This window comes from Plasmodium chabaudi, assembly GCF_900002335.3.
Source record: "Plasmodium chabaudi chabaudi strain AS genome assembly, chromosome: 13".
NCBI classification, from domain to species: Eukaryota; Apicomplexa; class Aconoidasida; order Haemosporida; family Plasmodiidae; genus Plasmodium; species Plasmodium chabaudi.
This window is the reverse complement of record NC_030113.2, coordinates 157,297-175,575: the sequence shown is the minus strand read 5'-3', so window position 1 is coordinate 175,575 and position 18,279 is coordinate 157,297. Positions and strand designations below refer to the sequence as shown.

The following is an 18,279-nucleotide window of genomic DNA, read 5'->3' as shown; positions in this document are numbered from 1 at the left end:
TGAATAATCATAAGCAACCCTGAGCAAAACACGTTTAATTGTATAAGCCTTCTACCAATTGAAAGGGCACATACTGAATTGGTGGTAATGATTAGAAATTGTGTATATGTATATAAAGGAATCTATATCTTATTGTCATGTTACAATGCAGTATGAATCACAAAAATAATAATTTAGGCATGGATATCAATCTGACAATATGGGATAAGAATATCCATATAAATCGATGTATATGTATAGTTCCAAGAAATGTGCATAGTATATGCTTATGCACATTTGAAAAAATGTATTTTCAATGAATAAAAATTTCAATTTAAAATAGTATGTTGTAAAAGAAAAAAATGAATACAAAAATATTCATAAAAATAATGTGCAAATAATAATGTATTCTAACAAATAGGAAAAAAGCATAAATTAAAATACAAGGGCCCTGTTGAATATGAATAAGGATTTATGTTTCTACTTAAGAAATAATTTTACATTTAAAATTTACTAAAACATTAAGCAAATTAACAAATATTCGGCTATTTATTATAACTTTTTTAAAGATTAGATATATACATACGAAAAAATATAAACAAGTATCTATGTAAAGGTAAAATGAATTACTACACATACCCCAAAAATATACATAATAAATAATAATAAAACAAAATTATATAGGGTTGTTTAATAATTAATTATGGGAACAAATGGTAAAAAGCGAAAATTACGACAATAAAATAAAAGTTAAGAATTTCATCAAAAATTATATATCACGGTAAAATAAACTATTTTATGGTGGGTGTATTATTTTGGCAATTTCAAAAAATTATACAAATAAATTTAATATGTATAATGCATATATAAATATAGATTCTGTATTATACTCCAGTAGTATATGCTTTTTATGCTTTAAGAATTGGCTTAAGATATTTTATGTACGGTACGTTTGGATATATCAAAATAAATTATATTCATATCAAGATAAAAAATTAATTGCTTAAAAAAAATAAATAATAATAAATGAAATAATATTTATTATTGATATAAATAATATAGTACACAAAGCAAATAAGTGTATAACAATAAAATATGGTAACATTATACACAAACAAACAAGCTTATAGAGAATAAAAATAATTATTATTTATGAAAGTATAATTACATTTTTAAGGTAGAAAAATTTGCAAAAAATTGTAAATTTTATTATAAGGAAATGATGTAAATTATTTTTTATTATTTTAATTATTGTTTTTCACATTTTTCGCTAGAAGCATATATTTATATATATTTTTACATTTTATTAAATATTATTTTTTGTGGAAAACTGCAGAAAATTAAAAGGAGAACATTTATAAAATAAACCGAAAAAGAGAAAGAAATTAAAAAAAAAGAAATATATTTCGTAAATTTAGTAAAATGTATAGAAATTTGTATGACACAGACAATATTATTTATTCTCCTGAAGGTAATATCTATATAATATATAGAATAAAATATGAATATATAATAAAATAAAAATAGCAGAAAAACTTCTGCATTTTTAATGATGTGATGCACATAAATGATAACATTAATGTGTTTATTTAAATATGCATACGAATGTATTTAAATGTTTTTCAGGGAGGTTATACCAAGTAGAATATGCAAATGAAGCAACAAAACAAGGAACTTGTGCAGTGGCTATAAAATCTAAGGAGTTTGTGGTTAGTATATACACCTATATATGTGTAGAGTTTCTTTGAAAGTGAAATGTTTTTTATAAATATATAAGCATTCATAAGAAAATTGGAAGTATAATTAAAACAATATAATGAGAATGACGCTAAATTATGTGGAAAATGCATAAAAGAATTGTACTCTCCATGCTTATAAAGTAAAATAAACACAATGAATAATTTTTTTTTATTACAGGTAGTTTGTGGTTTAAAGAAATGTATTAGTAAACTTTCCTATCATCAAGAAAAGCTATTTAAAATAGATGACTATATAGGTGTAACCATGAGTGGCATAACTTCGGATGCCAAAGTATTAACGAAATATATGAGAAATGAATGCTTAACTCATAAATTTTTATTTGATGAAAATATTAATGTAGAAAAATTAGTTAAAAAAGTAGCAGATAAATATCAAAAAAATACCCAAAAAAGTAGTAAAAGAGCTTTTGGTGTTGGATTAATAATATCTGGATATTTTAATGAACCACACATTTTTGAAACTAAATCAAATGGATCTTATTTTGAATATGAAGCATTATCCTTTGGTGCAAGATCTCATGCATCAAAAACATATTTAGAAAAAAATTTACATTTATTTGAAGAATCATCATTAGATGATTTGATTATACACTGCTTAAAAGCTTTGAAATGCTCTCTTTCTAGTGAGACCGAACTAACTGCTGATAACACGTCTCTAGCTATTGTTGGAAAAGATAAACCATGGGAAGAAATGCCATATGTCGAATTGATTGATTATTTGACAAAGGTAAATAGTGAAAAAAGGACTGAAGATAGTCAGGATAATGTTGAAAACAGTGGAAACTAATTAAGGCGTGGAAATTATATTTACCAATGTTATTTAATATTTTTTTTTATAATTCATAGAATTTATATAAATTCAAACAAACTAAGCCACATGTGTGACTTTTTAATAAAATAAAAATTATATAGAAATTAAAATCCATACGTGTATGTTATATAGTTACAATTTTTAAGTGTTATATATACATGTATGATTATATATTTCCAAAAAACGTCCATATATATGTGCTTATATGCATAAACTTTTATTAAAGTTAATTTAGTATTTTTTTCAAATAAGTTATCCACATAGTTAAAGTTTATATATATATGCTTGTTGCAGTTTTCATGCTGCGTGATTTTTTTTAAATACACATATATAATATATAACTTTATGCTATCTGTTTAATTATTCTAAAATGTAGCTGTATCTCTTATGAATAATATGAAATCAGTTACGCGGGAATAATTATTTCATATAATATGCTCGTATATAGGCTAAAATATTAATAATAGAGTATTGGTAAAATGCTTGCTCAATATTGTTTTAAAAAAAGTTCTATATGTTATAAAAAAATTACACCCTTTGGATCTTATAGGATTATAAAATGTGGAAAGTGGGAAACAAAAAAAAAGTTCACGAAAATGATCAAAAAGTATAAAAATAATGTTCGTTTTTTGTACATACATTGTGCATATATAATACATTTCTTTTTTATTTATATGACTAAATATTTACATAAATATGCGACTATTTGTATATTTATATGCAGTATGTTCATAATATAAAAGGCAGTTTTGTCTATAAAAACAAAAGGAGTCGTTTTTGATAAACCGAAGAAACATATATAAACTATTCATTTTATAGTGATTTTTTCATTATGTTATTTATTTTAATTAAAAAAATATATACTTAGTATTTTCTTTTAACAATATCCCCACATAAGCACAAGTGCTTGCTTGTGTTTGAATTTTATTTAAAAATTTTAATACCCATATAATTTAAATCATAAAATATAAATGGACACTTTTTGTGCGATTAAATAGGTGGACACTATAAATACGCGTATAAATAAATCTATATAGCTTTCTATACATATACAATCATAAATGGAATTTATAATTTTTTAAAATCCGTTTTTACAGTAGAACAATTTGTGTGGATTATGCATAACAAGATATTATTATTTAAGCTTATATTGATGTAAAATCTATTATTGACCTTAGATTAAAATACATTAAGTGTGTTTTTATATAAAAAAGTATATATGTTCGTTTTTATTAGTATAATTATGCTTCTAATTATCATATACACACTAGAATTAAATAAATATATATAATACATATTTGCATTTAGGCAATGTGATATCGTTTTTTGACATATTCAGTTATATATAGCGTGGTATGTATGCGTATATATATATTTATAAAATTATTCCCCTTTATTATACACACTCCACATAAATATCTTCAAAAATTTTGCAACTAAAAAGTTTTATATTGTTCTGAATAGGTTATTAATTTTTGTAATGAAATTTATATAGGTGTGTAGGTATTAAATTTTAGAGTTTATTGATCAATATTTTTTGTACATTTGTAATGTGTACATACATATATGTGGGTATATATACTGTAAATTAGTGTTACATTTTATAAGTGTAGAATTTCATATAATATTATATTTGATCAATCTATATATTCTTTATGACATTTTAAGGCCAAAATGTAGATTTAATATCTTCGAATATGCTTCATGATAAGAAATAATAAATATAAGAATTAATATATATTAGAATACATCTATAAATTATCATATGTAAAACAATTTAATGTTTGATGTATTTTGATATATCAATTTGTGTACATAAAAAAAAAAACAAATAACAAAGTATATTTTAGGCCCTTCATAATTATATATATTATGATAAAAATATAATTATTTCCTTTTGAAAGATATTTTAACTGGAAAAGCATTACTAATCCATAAAAAAATTTATTATTTATTCCATTTTGTTTTGTTTACGTTTATTTAATATATATATTATGTATATCTATCCACGTATATATATTTAATTATATATTTATTATATGCATTAGTTATGTATGTAAATATATATATTATTATTATTATTTAATTTTGGTACAAATTAGCGATTTATCGTTTAAGTTTTGATTGAAATATTATACTACATTTTTTTCATTCATTATTTTACTATTTAAACATTTTCCATCGCCTGCAATATATATATGTATGATATTATACTATATACTTTTAATTGATGCTTAATGTTATACTTTATACTAAATTATATTATATGGATATAACATTTTTATTTGCTTAGAGTTTTTAACAATGCATGGCCTTTTTTTTTTCTGCTTATTCTTTCCATAAAAAGAGAGCATATTCCTTTTTAAAATGTTATGAAACATTCATTCAAATATCGATAATATTAATTTATTTTTTAGCCTTTACATTTTGTGTTTAAATATATATATTATACATGTATATGTATACATATATAATATTCGTGATCATGTGTATAGTAAAACGAGCACAGTGAAATACACCTATTAAAGCGTATTATCATAATAACGTGCACAGGCATAGTTTTATATATTTAAAGAAACATTTCAATACCTATTAAAATACACATTTGTAAGTATATTTGATATAATTTTCGTTAACGCATATAGCCATTAACATACATGTATTATCACTTCCAGCTTACATAATATATAGGGGCTATTAGCAATTTAGGATATAAACTTATATATATATTATTATTTTACGTTTTTGATATATATTTTTTTTGTTAAAATAAATTGATAAGGGGTAAAAATGTCTTCTGTATCAACCTTACCATATATAGGAAGTAAAATTTCTTTAATCTCAAACTCAGAAATTAGATATGAAGGAATTTTGTATACCATAAACACACATGAATCTACTGTTGCATTGCAAAATGTTAGATCATATGGCACAGAAGGTAGAAGACAACCGGATATTCCTGCCTCAAATGAAGTATATGATTTTATAATATTTCGAGGGAAAGATATAAAAGATGTTACAGTAAGTGAAGCCCCTAAAACGATACCGGATGATCCAGCAATAGTATCAATGAATATTGCACCATCAACGAAAAATACTATAGGCGATAATTTAAATTATAACAACAATGTAAACAATATTAATAAACCATTAAATGTTCAAAATAATATGATTCCCCAAAATGAAAGAAACATGAATTTAAATAATAGAAGATATTATAATAGGCATAATTATAATTATTATAATGGTAATATGAATCACAATGGGCATCACAATAATAATCATAATAACAATAGGCATTATAATAATTTTAAATATAAAAACTATAGAAATTATGATAGACAACCATATGTTATTGGAGAATTGGAATCACAACCAAATCCAGTATTAAAAAGTAAATTTAGTCCAGATTTTGATTTTAATTCAAATAATTTAAAATTTGACAAAACGAATATAATAGATGAAAAAAACAAAGAGGCATTAACTGCAAATAGTAGCATGCAGGTAGGAGGATATGATAAAAAATCAAGTTTCTTTGATAATATTAGTTGTGAAACATTAGACAAACAACAAGGAAAAGATGAAAAGGTGGACAGAGAAAAATTAAGGATGCTCGATGTTGATACTTTTGGTATAGCGGCAGCGCATTATAGAACTAATATGCATAATAGAAATAATAACCGAAATAAAGGAAGAAATACTAAGAATAATAAAATGATGGGGAATTTTAATTATAATTATTATGGCAGAAACCAAAATCCATTCAACAGATACCCAGCCTATTAGTATTTATACTACCTACTAATTAATTTTCATTTTATTCGTTTATATTAATTAAACATTTTCCTTTTCAGAGTCATAGCAATATATATATGCCCAAAAAATGGTATAATTCAATTTTGAAATGTTTGCAAATACAATTACACCTATATACAAGTATTGAATTACATATATGTATATAATAAATTTATACCTTTTTGATGAACCCCCTTTAAATATATAATTAAAGATTAAAGATGATACATCACAAAAAATTAGAGCATAATATATATTACTTTGAAGAACGAGGAAATTCAAGCATCCACAAAATTTTTTAAGTTCTATAAAATTATTTTCGTCTGTTTCTTTTTCGTTTTTTAAATGTTAAAAATGAATTTTATTTTGTTATGCATAAATGTTTGCATATATATTATTTTTCGCTCGGCGACTTTTATTTTTCATACATTTTAAGAATTGCAGTGGCAATTATAGAGATAAATGCAATAAAAAAAGAAAGCAACCAAATGAATAGTAAACAATAAATATAAAAATGTGTGTACATTGTTTTTATATTATATTTTTATAGGATTCAGTGAATCTTGCATTTTAAAATTACATAGAATGTGAACATAATATATGCATATTACATATTTATAATTTCATTTTCGTACATAATATGAATTTTTTCTTGAATATTCCCTTTATTATGATAAACAATTTTTTTTTCTTTTACATATATGAATATGTTACATACTTTACAAAGCTTTAATAAAATTAATTTTATATAAATTTTAATTTTTTTCGTCAAGACATAATGTGTTTTCGGAGTAAGCTACTTTTTATATAATTAATCATTTTTTCTTTTTCTTCGTGGTTTTAACAAGGTTTTTGTAATATTCAAAACTTATTTTATGCTATCTAAATAAATATATAAAAAGCCGTTTATATATTCTTTTAAAATTAGTAAATAATAGATATGTTAAGAAAAATGAAACCGAATGGGGCTTCAAAATGGTGGTGTGTATATAAAATTTATATGAATAGCACATCTATGGGGGAACTTGCCGAAATGAATTTTATATAATTTTATTGATTTTATATTTTTTTCATTTGGTCATTTTCAATAGATATATAGTTTATTTTTATATTTAAATAATAAAAGTGTTTCGGTGTAAAGAAAATAAGTTGGTTCTTTACGTAACTTAAAAATGTGTATTATATTTAAATATCCAATAAGATATAAAAGGATGTGGTGGAATTTCCCATTATTTCAATGAAATCCAGTTTGTTTTAGTTAAAAAATTGAATTAATGTGAAAATTTCCAAATATGTTTTTTTACGAAGAAACGACTATATGAAATACGTTAATATATATATATGCATGGAAATGATATGTACATAATTATATATAAATTCTCACGGAATTGCATGTAGGCGCAATAAAGAGAACTTTATGATGCTATATTCAAAAAAAATATATGTTCTTTTTGTTTTTTTAATTTGTATTGTAAAAAAATATATACAAATCAATGATTCAAATATATTTATGATAATAAATTTACCATGATGCTTTCGAAAATGGAAGATAATAAGATTGAAAAATCAAAGACTGAAGAAAATAAAAAAGTATATATTTTACATAAAAATTATAGAGAAGGGTTATTTGAAAATAAGTTAAGATTTGAAACTGAATTAGAATTTGTTCAATCATTAAGTAATATAGAATATATAAAATATTTGTATGACAATAAATATTTTAATGATAAAAATTTTTTGAATTATTTAAAATATTTGAATTACTGGAGAAGTAAGCCATATATTTTTTACGTTAATTTCCCCATATGCTTATATGTTTTAGAAATACTAAATGACAAAAACGTACATGAGTATTTTAGCGCCTCAAATTCGTTTAATACTTTTATATATTACTTAAAATTACACTGGCTATACTTCAATTATCAAACATAGGGAGTCAAATTTTATACATTATAATACATGGGAACTTATTATATATGGTTCTCTAAAACATGAAAAGGGAAAATTTACACATTTATTTTTATTTAAGTAACTTTGGTTGAATTATTTAGAATAAGGTTGTGAAGAAGAAACATAAAACAGAAATATAATTGTAGAATGATGAATGTGGAAACTATATACAACCAGTAACGACTATATGCATGCATACTATGATGTATGTAGCTTTCAAAGTGTGTTTATTTTTTTCCATTCGTAGTTTCATGATTTTATTATATATAACATTTTGTGAGTTTATAATTCTGTTTGGTATATGTTATTTCATTCACTAATGATGTTTCTATATTTATCTGTTTTAGGATATAAATTTTAAGGATTCTATTTAAATTCAGAAATGAAAATAAGGAATAATGGTATTATAAAAGTGTATTACGCAAATGGTATTCATTGTAAATGGCCCAAGTATTATTCCAATGAAAATAGTGTAAATCGGGGTGACTGTGTAAAAATTGTGAGTGGCGAAAATGAGAAATATTTTAACTCCAAAAAACAAATGAACCACAAACTGAAAGGGATCACGAATTATTATACAAGAAATGAAAAAAAACATATATTAAAAAGCATTTATGAAAATATTCGATTACAAAAAAATGAACTAAGTGATGAAATGTTAAAATGGTATCTGGAAGATGACGACATAAAAAAAGTATTAGAAAATGAAAAAATTTATGATGATAATAGTAAAGTAGTAAGGATAAAAGAAATCGAAAAAAAGGAAGAAGAATTGATTACAAAATTTAATAATTTTTATGATTTATTATATTTTTCTATTGAAAATTTAAAGAGACAAAATAAAGTTTCAACTAAATTGGATATTGAATCAAACATAGAAAATGATTTTTTAGATCCCAATTTGAATAACAACGCTTTTTATAAAAATCATGAACTTATAGTGAATAATTTAGAAATAATAAAAAAATTTTTGATATTTATGGATAAAAGTTTAAGCACATATAGCATTACATCATCCTCTTTTAAATTATATTTTTGTCTTAATAAGTTTATAATATATTTCTTTAATTATTTCTTTCAATATGTTAATTATTTGGATTTAAACTTATTATTGAAATATTGTTATTTATATATAAAGTTAAATTTATTCGAAAATAGTTTAATTCTTTATAACCAGAAAAAACGGAAATCAGAAAAACTTTATCATGCAAATATATCTGATGAAGATATTTTTGAAATTACAAAAAATAATAATAATATGGCGTTGAAAATGTTAAGCATAATAGCAGATAAAAAGGGTTATCATGAACTGCCGGATTTATGTGAATTATATATGTTGTATTTTAGGAAAACGAATATAAATAAATTCATACAAATAGTTTGTGAAACAAATTTTGAAAATAAAGAAGGGAACGATAATATAGGAACGCCACGAAACGAGCATGGTGATAAAATTGGTAATGGATTTATGAATACAGTTCCTAGATACACACATGGCAGGAATCACGATACATTGATGCATAAGCATAATGAATATTTTATTTGCTTATATTTTAATTTTTTATTTTTATTAAATAAAATTATTAGTAATTATACATTATTTTTACCAAAAATGAATAAGCAAGCATATCATTTACTTGATTGTGTGGGAGTATTATGTGAACAAATTTTTGCGGGAAAAAATGGGGGCGAAAAAAAAATAAGATATTTGCTTTCATTATTAAATAGTGTATCAGTAGAAAAATATATTATAATAAATAACCATACAAATGATTACTATATGTATGAAAAAAATAAAAATGAAAACATGAAAAATGCGATTTTTTTGAATAGTGAATATGATGAGGAAGCGGTTATTAAAAATAGCAACGAAAATAACGTAACAAATGTGATTAATAGTTGTAAGGACAAAGATAGTAGTAATAGTAAAGAATTAAATGGTAATGAAAATAAAATAATAAAGAAACAATGTTCTTATGAAGATCTTTTACTAAATGTTTATAAGAATACACACAATAATGTAATATCACTTTTTGAAAACATGGCACATTATTTTATTTTAGAAGATTGTGATTTAATTCTTAAATTTCTTCAAATAATTTATGTGACTAGATATATGAATATATACAATATAAATATACTGTTTTATAGCATATGGCTGAATTCTACATTTTTTAAAATGTATCAAGTAAAAAATGTGTTATTTTTTTTGTCCTTATTTAAAAGTAGCTTTGTTATAAAGGGCATGGATTTACAAAGATCTATATACAACTGGTATAACAAGCAGTTAATATTTTATTTACGAAAAAGATTAGAAGGATACTTTGAAAATAATACATTGGAAGCTAGTATTAAAAGTATATTTGTTTTGTCTGATTTGATAAGTTATAATAAAGTTATTAAAAAGATTTTATTAAGAAAATTAGTTATGCTAAATTTTAATAAAATAGCGCCGACAATTTTTTGCCAAATATTTTTTTTATTAAACAAATTACGATTTAATGCTAGTAATAAATTGTTTTGTGAAATATTTTTAAAGCATTATAAAAAAGTAATAAATTCATTAACATATATGGAAACCCTCGATTTAATTAAGAATATAGAATATTTAATACCCAAGAAAAAGCGAAAAATATTTGTTATTATGATTTTGCATCTTTTTAGAAAACTAAAACATAATAATCTCATAAGTTACACCAATGATACAACACCAATTAGCTTAAATCATGTATTTAAATTAATTAATATTATAAATAAGTTTAAACTTTATGAATACTGCAATAAAATATATTTTAATCCTCTATATCAATTAATTTTTAGCACCATTAACATGAACTATATGGATTATAATCAAAATGATAGATTTATTGTTTCAAAAGACATTCTTAATGTTCTACATAAAAATAGCAATTATTCATTTATGATTAAAAATAATAAGACAGTTTTAATTGATAAAAGTTCTAAAATTAATGAAAAAATAAAGAATAAAGAGCATACTAAATCGTTTGCTTCTTCTGAAATTGCGAGGATAGGATATTGTGATAATAATAAAGACGTTGAATTGATATATCAAAACGGTATTATAAACGAATTTAGTGTAAATTTGGATTATATTAAAAATATGGGAATTAAATTGGAATTATTAAGAACAAGCCAAATACTGGATCTAATTTTTTTCAATATTAATACAAAGAAGAATGTGATTCTTATCAGTGAAATATACACCGATTTGTTTTATAGAATTATTCGAAACTGCTATTTTTCAAAAAAGGAATTATCGCTATCGTTTCGAAGTATATGGATGTCGCGAATTTTTCATTTGGATTTTTTGGCAGCATTAATAGATACTATAAAAAATAATATAAAAATAGTGGACACCTCAATTTTTTCTTTAGATATATTGCTATGCTTGTGCACATATAAACATGAAAAATTGGATGAATCTTTAGTAATTACTTTATTTAATATATTGTTTGAGGATATAGATAGAATTTTAAAAAATGTAAAAAATCAAATACTTTTTTATTATTGTTTGATTTTTTTGGAGTTATATTATCCATTTCTATTTTTAAAAGTTATAAAAAAACGAATAAATGCCGGAAGATATACAGATACCAGTATTCAATTAGAGAATGAAAAGGGAAATATATCACACATTGTTAAAGGAATTAAAAATAATTATAAGGAAAATATGGAAAGGAACATAAAAGAAAAAAACGAAATAGCGAATAAAATATTCAATACTCCTCATGTATTGGAAAAAATAAGTGGCGCACATATAGTTGATATATTGAAATATATAAAACAGATATTTTTTCTCCAGCAAAAAAAATGTGCTCATAGTTATGAACTTATTAAATTTTATGAAGTATTAGACATGTTAAATATAACAAAAATGAAGTTTAATAATATACCTAATGTTTTTTTTAAAAATTATGAGATTAATGATTTATTTGTTTTGCATATATATTTTCCACAGTTGAAATTTGCAATATTATTTACAAAAAAGGGAATTACGGAAAATAGTGACAATAACAAAAAAAAATGTATTCCCAGTATCATTGAAAAGGATAATATGTTTCAGTTAAATGGTGATAAATGTGTTAAGGAAATAAATAGTGGGGATTTTAATTATACAGCCAATGAGGAAAACGATGATAGTAATAGAAATAATGTTGGAGGCTCGCTAGCAGTGAAGGGCAATAGTAATGATGATGACAAAGTAAGTAGCACAAATCCGTTTTACATAAAAAATAACTATATTGATATGAATGGCCCCTTTTTTGAAGACAGTTATGAAAAAAGTATGGATATAATGGCTCAAAAACTATATTTATATAAAAACTATAAAATAAATATTATGGTAATACCTATAGAAAAGGTGATTTATTTTTTTAAAATGTTTGATAAGGAAAAACAAAATTGTATAATAAATGAATCAAATTATGTTTTTGACAATGTGTATAACCAAATTTTAAACACCAAGAAAATAAATAGTAATTTGGAAGGAATGAATATTGTAGGGTCTCTTGTGAAAAAGCAATTGCAATATATTTTTTCATTATAATTGGCAAAAATTAGGAAAGAATGCTAAGCTTAGTAGGAAAGGAAACACTTTTAAAAATTTTCTCTCTTTTTTTAATTGCATTATATTCATCTTAGTTTCTTAATATTTTTTATGTATAAATAATGAAAATTAAAAATAGAAAGAAATATATTAGGCATTTATTTGAATAATTATTTAATATTGTATTTTTTGTTTTAAAATAATGAATTCATCGCTTCAAAAATTTGTTTATATAAGTATTTATATTGGGGGAGCATACCCTTGATTATTCTACATAAGTATACTCATTATTTTTTATATAAATGCTTTCAGTTTTTTTTTTATAAATATATTTTTATTTGCTTCTCTGATTTTGAGGATTTTCTTTAATTTGAAAAAAACTTATTTAACTCTATAAAATTCATATTATTAAGTTACCCATAAGCGTAGCACACATATATTGAAAGGTTAATTTCTTAAGTAAAATGCATTAAAAAACACATGTAAAGAATTATGAAATACTGAAAAGGGGTAAGAAGAAAAGGCTAGGATCTACCAAACTGAGGCATAATACTAAATTAGATACTTTTTAACACATAAATATTGGATTTGTTTATGTACATTTGGATGCATAACACTTGTACCATATTATGCAATTCTCTTAAACATGAAAAATTATGTGATATACAATAAAAATGAAAAGAAATCTATATTTGAAAATTTCAAAAGAACTATAATAAATTTATTAAATGGTCATAATGTGTTCTTTATTATTGGAAGATTAAAATTTGATGAGTTTATAAAATTAGTACTTATTTTATATGAAAAGAAATTGGAGATTTCAAATGATAGAAATAAAATATGTGTAGCATTTAATGACAACATATTGACCTATTGTTATAGTATAATTGAAGAAGATTCGAAGGATTTTTTTCATCTTTCAAATGAATATGAAGAGGAAGAAAATGACAATAGCAATACAAGTAACAAAATTGCAGTTTTTGATGAATCAACACTGCTACAAAAAATACTATTTGATCCACTTTTAATTGAATTTAACATAATTATTTTAACAAATACTCATAAAAGGCTGATAAAGACGGATTTGTTGTTATCATTATTGAAAAAAATACTTACAAAAAGGAACGATTTGCATGTTTTTATTTTTTCAGATTATTTCATTGAAAATGTTCTTAACTTTTTCAAGTCGTGTAATAGTGTGCATGTCACTAATCCAGGAAAGAAATCGTCAATAGGGCCAGAAAAAGAGTACGAAAAAAAAAAAGATGACCAAATTAGTGACATACAAAGCACGAACAATTTGAGAGAAGATAAGGGAATTAATGCAACCGAACCCAAAAGGGATGAAGCATATAAAAAAAAATGTGATGTAGCTTTTGAGAGCTTTGAAAAAAATGATAGAGTTGATATTATAAGGAAGGGGAACAAATCTGAATTAAAAGATAGCCGATGTTATAAAGAAAATGTAAAAAATTCAGATCGAAACAATAGTAATAGCTCAGATAATTATTCTGAAGAGCACGAATATTGGGGCAATCGTGATAAAATAAAATATAAAAAACAAAATGAAAAAAAAAGTGAACGAGAAAAGAAAGAAATAAATTGTGTAAAAAATAAAGAGTTAAACTATTTAATAAATAATAAAAAAAAAATAGCACGAAGCAGAAGCAATACTCTATCAAGTGAGATGTCTGAAAATGGATTGAATACATTATCAAGTAGTGATGAAAAAATGTATACTCATCGTTCCAATATAAAAAATGTGCGTGAAAAAAAAATGCAAATTGGAAAAAACAAAGAACAAAACAGAGATAGAAACAGAAAAAATGTCCTAAATTGTTTTTTTGTAAACGAAAGCAAACACTCACTAATGTACAATTATGAAGAAGAAGAAATTACGAAAGGAAATACCGATATAGATAATGAGGAAATGGGTAGCAAATTAGAAGAATGGAAAGAATTAACAAGCAATTTAGAAAAAATAAAAAATCCAATAAGCATATTCATCTTTCATATATTACCTAACAATTATTATTGTGAAGATAATTATGCAGAAAAAAATAAACAAAAAGAAGAATTTGATAAGCACATTCACTATCTGAAAGAAAGTTGTTCAGATTACCTCCAAACAAGCATTATGTTAATAAAAAATTTATATGAAAATAATAAAAGAAAAAAAGGAAGCAATGAAAATATTCTTATATTTTTAAATAATGAATATGAAATATATATTGTTAAAAAAGGACTTCAATCATTGGGTATTGATAATATTGAAGTAATAAATGATAATACATATAACTATGATTCAGTAGAAGTAAGAAACCAAGTTGTGATTATTAAAGATATTGGATTCAGCTTTCATAAAGTAAAATATGTGAAATATATAATTGATACATGTTTTATGAAAGATGAAATTTATGATTATGACTTAAATATGACAAATAAGTATACTATATTATGTAATAAAAACAAATGTGAAGACAGGAGATTAGCTTATAAGGATTCTATCTGCTTTCGATTAATTACAATGAATGATTACATGGATTTGCTAAATGATGATGATATACCTGAAATACTAAAAAAGGATATTTTTTATAAAATATTTTATATAAAAACTTTAGGAATAAATAATATTTGCTCATTTGATTTTGTTACTGCTCCAACTATAAAAGCATTAAAAAAATGTTTTGAAATGTTTTACATATTAAATTTAATGGATATTAATGGAAATATAATTGATAAAAAGTTAAGTTTATTAATTTGTTATTTACCTTTAAAGTTTAAATACAGTATTTTTTTAATAAATAGTATAAAGTATAAATGTGTTTACGAAGTTTGCATTATTATTAGTATGTTAATTAATGACCCGATTTTTGTATACAACAATAATGGTAGCAGCATAAAACGATTAAAAGTTATGCGATTATCTTTAATGGCTGAAGAAAGTGATATTTTAAGTTTCTATAATATATTTCAAAGCTTTGTTGATGCAAAGAATAAAAAAAAATATTGTCATGATAACTTCTTAAATTACACATCCTTAAAAAAGGCTGAGCGCTTTTTCAACAAATTAAAATACATATTGAACAAATTTGGTATACCAATGGAGAAATGTGAGAACATAGAATCTATTTTTAAAGCAAAAATATCCTCTTTTTATTATAATGTTGCAAAAGTGGTAAATGATAATAAATATAAATTATTAAATAAAAAAAGCGAAAACATATTATTTTCCCTCGACCCTTTATCTATTCTGAATGAGTCAAATTATACTGAAAGAAAATTCATTGTATATATAGATCTGTACTCAAACAATGGTTCCGAGATTTTTATGAAGCATGCATCTATTATTGATGCATTGTGGCTAACAAGTGTATGCCCTAGATATTTTTCCAACAAGCATATGAAAGCCATTCAGCAACTTGAATAATAAAGAACCGCATGAGTCTGTAATTGTGCCATTGCACATTTTCCCCTTATTATATATATACTGGATGATAATACCGGTTTTATATTTATACAATAAACAAGGAAGTGCCATTGAATCGTTTGAGAAGCTATTACCTAACATGGGTATATATACATCATTTTTTAAGTCCATAAATCAATATTATTGTGCAGGGTAAGATATATTTTGCACATATTTATAGAAATTATTTTGTGTGAATAATATAATTTTCTATATGATATTTTATAAAGAGAGCTTGTTCTCATGAATATACATATGCATGGACATTTTATATTTTTAATGTCTATCAATTAAATAGATATAATTTATATATTCCATTTTTATTTAATAGCGCATTAGTAAAGATGCATATTACTCATTTTTATATTCGTTGTGTATTATTTTTTCGTTTTGTTTTTTGGGATATATATACTTTATCTCATTTTAATGAATGAAGATGTTTGTTTATTATTACTAGCTCATGTGTAGTGTTGTTTCGTACATTGCTTACCATTAAACTTTTATATGTATCATGAAAATCTACACATTCAATATATAATAAGTAATAACGATATAGCTTTTTTCTACATTGATGAAATTAAGCAAAATTGATTTTGTCATAATAAAAATAAAGTCACCATATAATCGGCGAACATATTTTTGGGGTACATAAAAATTTATGTAACACTAGTAAAATGAGCAAAGCGATGTATTTTTCTCGCAAAATTAAATATCATTTTTACAATACGATATAATGTGCACATAATAATATTTTTATAGAAATTAATTTTAACTTTATATTTTTATATTTTATTTATATTTTTTTTCTTACAAATTATTATGAATATAAAACATATGAAAGCTTAAAATTTAGTTCATAATAACATACTTTTTTTTTATATTGGTTTCCTCCAATTTTTTAAAGCCCTTTTCTTTATATTTCATTCCGTTTGGGAATAATGTAACATATAGAAAAATGAATAAATTTAAATTTTTTTTTAGTAGATTAAATATTAAAAGAAAAAATAATGTAAAAAATATTTTTTTTGTACCAAGCAAAAGGGAAAAGTTTGTAACTCCCTACTTATTTTTATCTATGTCAGGGCTTATGTTTGGTTTATCCTTTGCCTTTGTGCCATTGTATCAATTGTTTTGCCAATCAACGGGTTATGGAGGAACTACACAAAAGACGTTTGATATAAGTGAACTTTTTAATAAAAAAGTAAATAAAGATAGGTTAATTGAAGTAAATTTTACAAGCCAATCTAATATGCCTTGGGCATTTAAACCAGAGCAAAAAAGTATTATTGTGAAGCCCGGGGAAACAGTATTAGCATTTTATAAGGCTAAAAATTTACTTGACAAGCCAGTTATTGGGATAGCATTATATCATGTGTTACCAGATGAAGCTGGTCTGTATTTCAATAAAATTCAATGTTTTTGTTTTGAAGAACAAATGCTAAATGCAAATGAAGAAATTGATTTGCCAGTTTTATTTTTTATAGACCCTGAGATTTTAAATGATTCTCGATTAAAAAACTTAGAAAAGATTACCTTATCATATATATTTTTTGAGTCTGACTCTGATATACCAGAGGAATATCAACACCTTTCGAGGGCGATTGCACCAAAGAAAAAAACAGAAATACAAGTTATTTGAATTTTTAAAGGGAGACCATTTATTTATAATGATGAAAAAAACACCGAATTTTGAGCTCGTGGAAAACGAGCTTTAAAGAAACCCATGGTGTATTTAGAATTACATAATAAAAATAATATTATATGATAGGAATATAAATGTGTTTATGTGGAAGACTGCGAAAAAGACAAATGTTTACTTTTAATTAATATCCTATTTTTTATATGGTATATTTGTGTTTTATTCATTTTTCTTTTTTTCTCTTTTTTAATTTTTTGACTTAATATTTATTTGATATGCATTTAATATAATTTATAATATTAAATAAAG

The 18,279-nt window shown here is 23.1% G+C and overlaps 6 protein-coding genes across 6 annotated transcripts; all 6 read left to right on the top strand.

Moving 5' to 3' along the window:
• Window positions 1-1,401: 1,401 nt before the first annotated feature.
• On the top strand, window positions 1,402-2,526 carry PCHAS_1304600 (proteasome subunit alpha type-1, putative; the record flags this gene model as incomplete). The annotated part of the gene is made up of 3 exons (XM_737888.1): window positions 1,402-1,450; window positions 1,606-1,688; window positions 1,897-2,526. The coding sequence occupies 3 exons, from the start codon at window positions 1,402-1,404 to the stop codon at window positions 2,524-2,526; spliced, it is 762 nt and encodes a 253-aa protein (XP_742981.1).
• A 2,814-nt stretch (window positions 2,527-5,340) lies between these two features.
• Window positions 5,341-6,336, top strand: PCHAS_1304500 (trailer hitch homolog, putative; the record flags this gene model as incomplete). Its single annotated transcript, XM_739895.1, has 1 exon — window positions 5,341-6,336. The coding sequence occupies one exon, from the start codon at window positions 5,341-5,343 to the stop codon at window positions 6,334-6,336; it is 996 nt and encodes a 331-aa protein (XP_744988.1).
• Window positions 6,337-7,872: 1,536 nt separating this feature from the next.
• On the top strand, window positions 7,873-8,277 carry PCHAS_1304400 (mediator of RNA polymerase II transcription subunit 31, putative; the record flags this gene model as incomplete). The annotated part of the gene is made up of 1 exon (XM_739896.2): window positions 7,873-8,277. One exon carries the CDS (start codon window positions 7,873-7,875, stop codon window positions 8,275-8,277), a length of 405 nt encoding a protein of 134 aa, XP_744989.2.
• A 400-nt stretch (window positions 8,278-8,677) lies between these two features.
• PCHAS_1304300 (conserved Plasmodium protein, unknown function) lies at window positions 8,678-12,862 on the top strand (the record flags this gene model as incomplete). Its single annotated transcript, XM_739897.2, has 1 exon — window positions 8,678-12,862. One exon carries the CDS (start codon window positions 8,678-8,680, stop codon window positions 12,860-12,862), a length of 4,185 nt encoding a protein of 1,394 aa, XP_744990.2.
• A 646-nt stretch (window positions 12,863-13,508) lies between these two features.
• Window positions 13,509-16,292, top strand: PCHAS_1304200 (conserved protein, unknown function; the record flags this gene model as incomplete). Its single annotated transcript, XM_016799076.1, has 1 exon — window positions 13,509-16,292. The coding sequence occupies one exon, from the start codon at window positions 13,509-13,511 to the stop codon at window positions 16,290-16,292; it is 2,784 nt and encodes a 927-aa protein (XP_016654419.1).
• A 994-nt stretch (window positions 16,293-17,286) lies between these two features.
• Window positions 17,287-17,970, top strand: PCHAS_1304100 (cytochrome c oxidase assembly protein COX11, putative; the record flags this gene model as incomplete). Its single annotated transcript, XM_734179.2, has 1 exon — window positions 17,287-17,970. The coding sequence occupies one exon, from the start codon at window positions 17,287-17,289 to the stop codon at window positions 17,968-17,970; it is 684 nt and encodes a 227-aa protein (XP_739272.2).
• Window positions 17,971-18,279: the final 309 nt, after the last annotated feature.